Source organism: Cornus florida, unplaced genomic scaffold, assembly GCF_030987335.1.
Source record: "Cornus florida cultivar Cherokee Brave unplaced genomic scaffold, ASM3098733v1 CherokeeBrave_3.0.0_Hap2_Chr08, whole genome shotgun sequence".
Classification (NCBI taxonomy): Eukaryota; Viridiplantae; Streptophyta; class Magnoliopsida; order Cornales; family Cornaceae; genus Cornus; species Cornus florida.
In genome coordinates this window covers 14012535-14023260 of record NW_026775578.1, presented here as the reverse complement: position 1 = coordinate 14023260, position 10726 = coordinate 14012535, and the positions used below count along the sequence as shown (strand labels likewise).

The following is a 10726-nucleotide window of genomic DNA, read 5'->3' as shown; positions in this document are numbered from 1 at the left end:
AATGATAACTTTGTTTATGAAATACAATGGTATGATTACCAATTGTAAAGGAAATTAATTCAATTTTTTTGTAAGCCTTTTTGTCTGGAGTGAAATGCTATTAATATTATTCATAAGTCTGATAAAGTGCGTGACCTAATCATCTAAAAATAAGAATATGATTTAAATATTTATATCCAATAAAGTGAATTCAAATAAGCTAATTAATCTGTACAAATTTTGATTAAAATTTTCCATGATGCAAATGTCAGTGTTCAGCTCTAAAGAGGAAAGTGTGAGACACAATTACTTGTTATCACAACTCTATATTGCTTAAAAATCGATCATTTGTAAAATTAAGACTGAAAGAATATTTAAAAAAATAATAATTTATTAGTCTATTTATGGTGCAGTTTTTGACAACAAAAATGTAATCCATATCTGCACGTAAAATGTAAATTTTTACAGTTACAGAATGCATGTATTAATCAATGAAAACGAGGTTTAAGGGTGTAAAATGGGTCAGGTCATAAAAACCTTTGGGCTGAACAGACCTAGTGGGCTCCCTCAAAATTTTCCACCACTGTTTAAGGGGTGTAAAATTGGGTTAGGTCCTAAAAACATTTGGTCTGAACAGAACTAGTGGTCTAAATCGTCATATAAACCTTTGAGCTGAACAGATATAGTGGGCTCCTCAAAATTCTCATTTGAAGTCAAGACCAAACCCCTAGGCCCTTAAGTCCAGTGGTACACACCCAAGTGTAGGGCTTGGACCAGACTTGGTCCCCTGATTTAGAGGGGTTTAGTTTGAGCTCAGCTCAATGGGCAAGCTCATAGAGGCTTTGACTCTTCAATTCGTAAGGATATTTGAAAAAAAAAAAAACACACACACACACACACTAACTTCTTTATAATAGAAATAATAAGATATATATGTATCTTATTATTTCTATTTCTTTAACAAGAAGGAAATTTTTTTTTTTTTTTTTTCTTTTTCTTTTGCCAGCAACTCTCACAATTCCTAGAGAAACCTGAACTCTCTATCTTTCTCTTTGAGATCGAGGAGAAGAGATGATACTTTCAATAAGTAGATATCTAATTTGTACAACTCTGGTGCATGTACAATTTACACGCGTCGTCTTAATGGACATGTACTAGTCATGTGGAACATTAGTTAGACTTGGTTTGTATAGTAAATAAGTTTCAAAAAAAGGTGCTTGAATTTGACTATTTGCTTAATGACTGTTCGAACTTCAAACAAATGGATCTTCACCTATACATGACCATCTCCATTTATTTGCACGGTCCTTGGTGGAAAAAAAAGTTTCCAAAGTGAAGTACGCTTTCTAGGTTTTTAGCTTTCATGTGAATGCTCTCCGTATTTAGGTCCCATTTGACATGCATTTTGTTTCTGTTATTTTTTATTTTTGGGCTACTACAATGTCGATTTTGATAACAAAAGCATGTTTGGTGCGGGCTTATTTTATTTTATAAAGTGTTAAAACACTTTGTGAACAGTGGTCCAAAATCAAAACACTAAAAATTTGATTTTTTTTATTTTAATAACTGTTTATGACCCAAATTTTTGACATTTTTATAACCAAATATCGTTTCTTGTTTTTAATTTTTTTCCAAACACTCCTATATCAAAAATATTATTTTTTATTTTAACCGAAAACAAAACGTATACCAAACATTGTTTCTATTTTTTTTAATTTTCCGTTCATGATATGGAACCACGCAGTCAGAGCACTGAGCTTCTCCCAGTACCCTTTCTAGATTTGATAATGGAGAATCACACGGTCAACAAGTACGCGATCAGTCTTTTTTATGTAAGGACACTCTATAAATTTACCATAGTTACCCCTAGTGAATACCTTTCTATGAAGAAATTTACCCTTTTGCATTGATTCATGAAATGAAAGGCACAATAGCTAATTATAGAAAAGAAAAGGGTGAGCATAATTTTTAGTTGGTCCAACTTAGTGTCATTGGGAGCAATAGAAGAGAATGATGATTGGGTAACTGTTCCTTTATATCATAACTTATCCTTTTGGTCTCCAAAAGAGATTACTGCCATCCTCTCAACTTATCCCAAGTGATTTAATTTGGTTGGTTTTGGGCCTTTAGAGAGTGACATGTGACCACACCCCAATTTTATAGAATCAGACAAAGTGTTACAGACAGTACAAGTATGAAAAAGACTGAAAAGCCCACAACAAAACACAGCTTCCCCCACCAATTGTGTGTCTGAATTCGGTACCACACATTTGATGTTGTTTTTAAGAAAGCCTAATAAAGATCTCAATGAACCCCACCAACTCAAGAACACTCTTAACCATACCCACCAAAACCTAACCCTAAGTAGTACTCCGTATTAAAAATGAAGGGGGTCCAGATCTGAGTGAGAGGGTATGAAGAGTCATAAAACTCCAACTGAGCTTGGACCCACCATGTGTTCCAAATTTAAAGGTCATTCCCTTCTCCCGTTCAATCATGACAGAGAGAGAGAGATTATTATCATGGGAATGTAAAAAAGATGTTTATGTTTGAGGGATGCATTGTACGACAAAGGAACCTTTGAAACCTAAGTGGAGCAAAGAAGAGAAATATCACAAGTGAAAACTTTAAAGCTAAAAGGGTAACAAGAGGTGACTTTTCCTCTTCCTTACAACCCACCATTATTATGGTGCCCTTTCTTACCACCCCTGAAATTTCATTAATTACACTTAACCTCCTCATATTGTACATTATTAGATTTTCATCCTAAATTTTATCACTGAAAAGTAAAAGGTCCAAAGTTTAAGTTCCTTTAAGAATAACATAAGTACTGTGTGTGGGTTTTTTGCCGAGGAAAGAAAATAGTTCTACAAGTCATTACAATATAGAATAATTTGAATTGCTAGATAAATATATGACAATTGACAAATGACATTCCAAGGCATTATGCACGAGAGAATTACTTTTAGAAAGAGTATCAAATGATTTTGAGATTATTATTTTTTTTTTCTTAGTTGGTACTCACACACATACCTCCACTGAAACTCAAATCTTGACCTCTTTTTGAGAAGTAGGGACTTAGTACCGCTAGGCCACTAGTTTGTTGATAAATAATTTTTAGATTGAATTTTGTTTTCATTTGAATTAGAAGGGAAAACACTAAATAAAGTATTCATGATACGAGTTGAACATTTGTTATCTAACTCAAAAATTTAAATTATCGGATAATATTATCTATACATCCTTGCAAATCCAAAACTCTATCTTATGCCGATGACATATCACACAAGAAGTTGCGACATATATCTCTAAGCACTTCAAACTGGTCATAGTCCAAACCCTAGGTGGTTAGGTTCCTTACAAGGCAAGCATGCCATGATGAGTGTATGAAGGGATGAGAAACCACCAAATTATGGCGGGTATGAATTAAACTGCAACTCCAGTTCCATTCATTAAATTTTAAAATTATTTTTAGGAAACTAAACCAAATTGTCCCTAAGTTTTTAGCTAACTGAATGACACACCCAAATCAAATCCCGGCATGATTTTCTTATTTAATTACAATTTGAATTGTTTTGCGTTTGACTTCACTTAACTTGGCTAATCTTTTTAGCGTTATCAAACCATATGAAATTATGGACTATTAAAACTATTTAGACTGAACATTTAATTTTTCTTACTTGTATATTTTTATTAAATACTGTGAATGGTACTCAACTTATAATAGTAATGTTTATGGGGGAACAACATATTCAAAATAAAAATGGCTACTTACCGAAAAAATAATAATAATAATAACAATGGCTAAAAGTCATGTTAGAGCTGAACATGGTACAAAAGATATTAAGGTCCTATCCTGATCGAACTCTACTTTGTATGGTACCACATTAGATCAACACCATCAACTTTTAAAAGCGAAAAACGTACATTAACATGGTAAAAGCTAATAATATATATATATATATATATATATATATTGCTCTTAAATTCCTGGAATTTAATGCTCTCCTTTCGGTAGTTTGAACAACTTTGTGCACAAGAGGCCCACTTTTAAAGCAGCTGGGCCTCCGTTGCATAGTGTGCGCACACACAATTCTAATGCATAAAATATTATAGGTAAATATTTTACATAAACTATTTGATATTTCATAATATTATTTACTTTTTTTGTGGTTCTGATTTATGTAACAGTTTTTCCGCCTAACTAACTTATCTTTTTAATATCTGAAATGACAGCAAACATTTCATAGGCAAAAAAAAAAAAAAAAAAAAAAATTGTAGAATTATGAAACATAAATGAGTTTATGTAAATATTGACAAACCTTACGGGAGTTAAAGTGAAATTTATCCTATATAATATATTTTATTTTATTTTTGGGGTGTTAAATAAGAACCTGAGGCATAGTCTTATTTGATGGCCACCATGAACTCTCGTATGATTTGCTCGCTCACAAACCACACATCAGTTAGACGGTTAAATCCAAATATTTTTGTCTCTTATAAGAAAACGTCCTGGGTCCAAGACGTTTGAATTTACTGTTTGTGAAGGACAAAGTTTTTTACTTTTTTTTTTTCTTTCTTTAATAGAGGATAATAATTTTTGTTTAAATATATAATTAGAGAGTGCAACATTATAGTGAGCTCTGTATAAATGTACAATATCATATCGTTTGGATGTGAAAAGAAGGCCCTTTTAGAATAAAAATTCAAAAGAAAAATAGTAGGAACTCGGGCTCAAAGCGGGTGGTTACCCTTGCCGGAATTGTGGATATAAAGTTTTTCTTTTTTTTTTTTATAAAAACAAGAAGTGTCAAATATTGGATTAGTAGATACAAAAGGTTTAAACTCTGACACTTTAAAATTTATAAGAGCCAGTAATTTATTAAACTATTGAGACATACACTAATACAATAATATAATAAGTAGACTGATGTTTAATTAGAGACTAGATGGGCTTTACTCAACCAGTACTATACACTAATGTTGGACAGTCATATAGCCCAAGGCATTATTAAGCGCATAAACCCCTCCCTGGTTGGAGAAAGTTGGATGGATGGGCAAGTGAGAATTTAGAGAGAGAAAGCGAGGAGAGAGAGAGAAAGAGAAGTGACTGATTTGATGGAACAATGATAACATTTGAGCCCCATGAACAAAAATAACATCAGATTACACATACTGGGAAAATGACTTAACCGGTGGCGTGGCAGTGCCCTCTCCAACAAAAAAAATAAAGTCACACAACCTGCACTCTGCTGCACTGCTGTGTGGTACTGCAGCTACCCTAACCCAATCATATTTCATGGGTGACCCAGCTTGGTCCCCTGCCGGTGGCACAATCACTGTTCATACATATGTACAGTCTCCATTTCTGATCCAACCTTTCTTTCAACTGTACCCCAGTACATGCTACTTGGTGGTCCTTCCACGTAGCCAAGAAAATTTGTAGATTGTTATTACCAATAAGTTTTCAAGATTAATGATTAGTTTTCATTCTAATCTTTTCGTTGGGAGGATACCACGTAACCCTAACATCAAAATGTTTTTAAATGTCATATACTACCTCCGCTTCAAATTAGACGTCGCCTTTGATATTTGTGACTCACATTGTTGCTATTATGAACCATTTTACTAGTTTGTGTAATATCTCTCATCTGTGTTTCTTTTCTTAAAAAGAAAAAAATTTATAATGAGAATATTTTTAACCGAAGAATCTGAATTGGACTCTGATCATCAGGTATATTACCACCTAATAATTTCTCTTTTAAAGGACTTTCTATTAATCAAATTACCCTGGTACCAAAAGCTAAGGTAAAAGACCAACTATCTTGAGGGTGCTCTAACCTTTTTTTCCCTACTTGATCAATGGAGAATAAGACTTGAGTTTGAACTCCATCTTTTGCTATTGGATGAGCTTGCCAAGACTAGGCTACCAAAAAGCCAAGTTGTCCATGAACATCTTAATTAAGCACTTCAATTTCATACGCATCTTTTGGTGAAAAGTAATAGGTCCAAACTAATCAAGTGATGCAGACAACTCAACTTAGCGTCTCCATTGATACCCACTAACCAAAAAGAAGCACCATTTTTTCTTAAGTAATGCCACACACCTTGACTTGAAGCACATGCAATGGATTCATTTGAATGGTGTGACTCAACACCCTTTTTGCCTTTCATTCCAAACCAAGATGAGGATCATTGTCCCTCCATTACCCAGACACATCTTGTGATGGAGATGGGGATCCATGAAGAATATAATTACCTTTTTTCTATCACAGATAACCTGTGTACTTCCAATTAACCCCACCCACCACAGACACAACACTTTGAAAGAAAGAAAAGCTCACACTTAAACAAAGGGATCCGCAAGCGATGACGCTACCCCGTTTTTAGTAAAATTGATTAGCACTTTCCAACCCTGGAAGTCTACAGCTTAGATTGCAGGTAGTAATCTACCAAAGAAGACACAGGCCAGGTCTTGTTGCAATCAATCAACACTTGGAACATACAAATGAATCCCCAAAAAAATCAGTTGTTATGTATGTGTATCCACATTTGACACAGACAGATCATGGTGGCGGTGGCGGTGGCCTCATTTGGTAATAGTATTGGGAGGTGTTGGTGACATCCATGGGAGATGAAGCAAAACAGAGATTGAATGCTGTTGGGTTGAGAGGTTTTGACGGATAAATGGCAGCCATGGGTGCTGCAGTGATGGGGGATGAGAATCCTGATGATGCTGCAGTAGAGATCAATGTCACTGGGGTATTGCTGACCATACCATGCATTTGCCCCATCCAGTGTAGGAGCCCTTGTGACGAACCTACTTCAATTCTTTTCTCAGTTGCTCTTTCCTGCCAAACAGTTTTGTAACTTTAGTCAATATGGAGGTCTTCAATACAAAAATTTTTCGAAAAGATAATCATCTTCTTTATTCCGTCTCTCTTTTTGCCGCTCCTTTCATGAAGGGAGGCTTGTTTTGTTCTATAATCAGTTTTATACATATATGGATCTCAACATGTCATATAGGAATATGATTTCACTAAACTAAACCTGTTTTAGTATTCATCTAATATTTTATTTTCAAATTAAGTAGATAATGGATTACTGTTTTGGTGACCATTCTCAGTGTGTATATGATCTATACATGGATTTCAAGAAAACTAATCAATTCATAGTCTGCAAGTGGATTTCTCAGAAGCTATTTTTATGAGAAATTCAACCTGCAAGAACATGGTCCTTTGGCCCGTCAAGCCATGTTGGCTGCGGTAATTACAGTACTGGTACCAAAAGAAAAAGAAAAAAAATGCCCAGCTAGATTTATTAATTTATTTTACAGAGTTTTGAATTCAGAAATAGAAGTTGAAAATTTACCTCGTAGGTGGGAAAGAAATTAGGATATACACCAGTCCTAAAGGGAGGGTGCTCCAATGTCATTTCTAGACCTTTAAGAGGTGGATTACCTGCTGTCGTCATAGCATGGTTTGCCATCTGTAATAGCAGAACATAGAAGAGATAGTTTATCAAAGCATTTTTCAGATTACATGTTTCAAACCATAACAAAAACAAGTAATATATAACAGACTCAGATGCCTGTAAAATGCCAGCATTCTCGATTTTCTTTTCCTACTGATAGGCTAATGAAATCATCAGAGTTATGCAATGAGATTGAAAAACGGAAAATTAACTTGAGGCTATTCAAGAAGAGATTACATTGGCAAATAAACTAAAACACTAAAACTATACAAGATGAATTGTTCAAAAATTACCTTTGATCTCCTCACATCGTGCACATCATAAGGGTGGAACGGAACATACCCCATGCTTTCATTTTGCTTCGCATTATCTCCGAAAGAAGGGGTCGAAATCCCCAACTTAAGATCAAGGTTGTGACTGCCATCTGCATAAAGGGTATTGAGAAACTCATTTGCACACTTCACAAAGAGGAACTCATATGAAGTTCTGTAGACGACAATAACAAAGGAACCTTTTAAAAGATCAAGTATCCAATAATACCTCCATTACTGGCCTCAGAAATCATCTCCCCTTCATATGTTCTTGGCTCAAAGTTGGTAACTGCCTCCCTTCCATTGCATTTGATAGCTGCCTTGTCATAAGCCCTGATTTCCAGAAAATCAAAAGGGAGATATGTGTTGGATGACACCCAATTGAGGTTGAGAATTCAGGGTAATAAATTCAGTATCAGGTAGAGTGTAATTCATGATCATTAGGACCTTGCAGCTTCTACTTCGCTGTCGAATAGCCCAAGATATATATACCTGCACGCAAGCATTATAATCCCCACGCAAGCATTATAATCCCCACGATTAATCAAATAGGCATCTTAGACTTGTTTTCCAAACAACGAAAAGAACTCCCATTGAGAAGCATTATAAACCAATTCTCAGTTCACGGTTCACCAACAGGCAAATAAACTTTCTATACCAAGTAGCTACTTATAAGAATGACACAAGAAGATATTTGAACTTCAAATGCTATAGGTCCTCACTTTTTGCCAAGGAACTGCCCCATTCGAGCTTCCCATCTGCCACATTTGTGCAGTGTCACCCCTCTGTATTTTGAGCTCCCCCTTGAAAAACCGGTGCTCTGCCGACGAAGTATGTGCACAAATTCTTCTTTGGTGAGATTCTTCATCTGCAGAATTATTCCAAAAAAAAAAAAGCCTTATCAAACCCACAACTAATGACAACAGAAGCATAAGCCTCCTTTAAAATTTCAAACGATAATCTGAATATTAATAACATATGCAGTATCAACCTGCTTCATATCCTCCTCATAATCACTCAGATTAAAATTGATATCTGCATCAATCCCCCGGAATTTAATTGCAGCTCGATCATAGGCTCTGATGTGCAGAAAATTTAAATTAACAAGAATGGTGCAGAGCAGCTTAAACATTAAGCTAAAACAATAACAAGATTTCTTAGAAATAAATTAGTTATTACCTAGCCGCAGCATGAGCAGTGTCAAATCCACCTAATACAACCCACACATAATAATTCATCAAAATGATTACCAAATATAGATATATAAGACGAAACTCAACCCTAAATACAAAGTAACAAAAATAATCAAACAGACAAATCATATAGTTAGGTCCATACCCAAATACACTTGTTTCCCACAGTCCCTGCACATAATATACATACAAATATTAAATAGAAGTTCAAGATATGCAGAAAATGAGAAGTACGTCAAATTGAAATTTAACTACACAGTAATCCACTGGAAACTAACCATATATGTGATTCCCATCTTCCAGTTCTTCTGTAGAACGTGACTCCGCGGTACTGCGAGCTTCGAGACCTTGGTCCCCGTCTGCTCTTCTTCACCGGCTGTTGCTGCTGTTGTTGCCGTAGTGGGACCGGCACCTCGTGTAAGCCACCACCAGAAACAGCTTGATTGAACGAGAGATCAACCCAATTAGGCCTCAATGGTGTTGAAGAAGACGCAGAGCTCTGCCCCTGAGTCAATCCACCATCTCCATCCACCGGGAAGAGCTGTCGAGTCACAAACTCGGACTGAGTCATCTGATCCTTGTCACAATTCTCAGTGGTGCTAAACACGCCTCCGACCTTCAAGATGTCGAAATTGAAGGCGAAGACGTCTGCGCTTCCGGCGCGCGTAGAGCACGAGTCGTCGTCGCCGGCATTGCTCGACGCTTCGGCATTCACGATCGACGAATTCGAAGTGCCTGATTCATCCATTTGGCCTCCACCAGAACCTTCAGCAAACTTAGCGGTCATATTCGAGTCCTCGTCATGGACAACGGTGAGATTGAGATCCAACATAACTCTCAATCGCTCAAATTTTAGTCCCTGATGCGTTTGTATATATAGTATATTTAAGTATAATTTCCTTCACGATTGGGCTTCACAAATACTTTCAACTGAGCATTAAAGCACCGTTTAACTAAAAAAATCAACTTACCGAAAGGTGAACACAATCGATCGGATCAGAAACTTTGAGAGTCGAAAACAGCATAACACTCGAGAATCAAGTGATACGGAACTAAAATTTTGAATAGAGAGAGTAAAAAACACTGAAGAACAAAGTATCAGACAAGTTAATAACAGAGAAGGAGAGAATCAGAACTTTCAAGTGCTCTCACTCAATACATGTATTTATATATGTATATATACACCATACGTGTGTGAAATCACCGGAAAATCGCCGGCTACGGGAGAAGATGAAGAGAATATGTGCGGCGAGAGAGAGATAGAGAGGGAAGTCGAAGTGGTCTCTGAAGTTGCATTAGAGATAGAGTTTCATCTGCGAAGTGGAATCAGCACCGATTGTCTGATTCCATTGCAGAGAGGGAGTTTAGAGAGAGAGAAGAGGGGTTTAGAGAGAGAAAGAGGAAAGGAAAGGAAGGGGATGGGACGTGTGAAGGAACATTTCAGGCCTCCTTTAAGGGTAAACATTTTGGTCTGGAAACCGGTTTCTTCGGTTTTTCCGGTCCTTGATATTGATATTGTCAAGATATCTTTCTCAAGGAACAATTGTAGACAATAACAACCGTACGTTCATACTTCATTTATAAAATAAAATTATAAATGAAGTAAGGGATTAGGAGGTTATGCTTATGATTAGCTTTGTTTTAGATTTTCTTCTTTTGAGATCCTAATAGTTAATACGGAGTACTTAATAAACCCAAGACAAAGAAAATATTTGGATTAAAAAATAATTTAGAATAAAATGATCAAGATTTGTTTTAAATGATTGTTAA

General features: G+C 35.7%; 1 protein-coding gene across 2 annotated transcripts; it reads right to left on the bottom strand.

The window, feature by feature from the left end:
- Window positions 1-6111: 6111 nt before the first annotated feature.
- Window positions 6112-10395, bottom strand: LOC132269514 (ethylene-responsive transcription factor RAP2-7-like). Of its 2 annotated transcripts, XM_059770739.1 has the most exons (10): window positions 9235-10395; window positions 9102-9127; window positions 8943-8973; window positions 8755-8842; window positions 8486-8631; window positions 8211-8255; window positions 7993-8096; window positions 7746-7876; window positions 7351-7467; window positions 6112-6830 (listed from the first exon to the last, which is right to left on the bottom strand). In XM_059770739.1, the coding sequence occupies exons 1-10, from the start codon at window positions 9786-9788 to the stop codon at window positions 6546-6548; spliced, it is 1527 nt and encodes a 508-aa protein (XP_059626722.1). In that variant the 5' UTR covers window positions 9789-10395; the 3' UTR covers window positions 6112-6545. The 2 variants fall into 2 exon arrangements, with proteins under 2 accessions (XP_059626722.1, XP_059626723.1); XM_059770740.1 differs by lacking the exon at window positions 8211-8255 and having other exon boundaries at window positions 9235-10394.
- Between the last annotated feature and the right edge of the window lie 331 nt (window positions 10396-10726).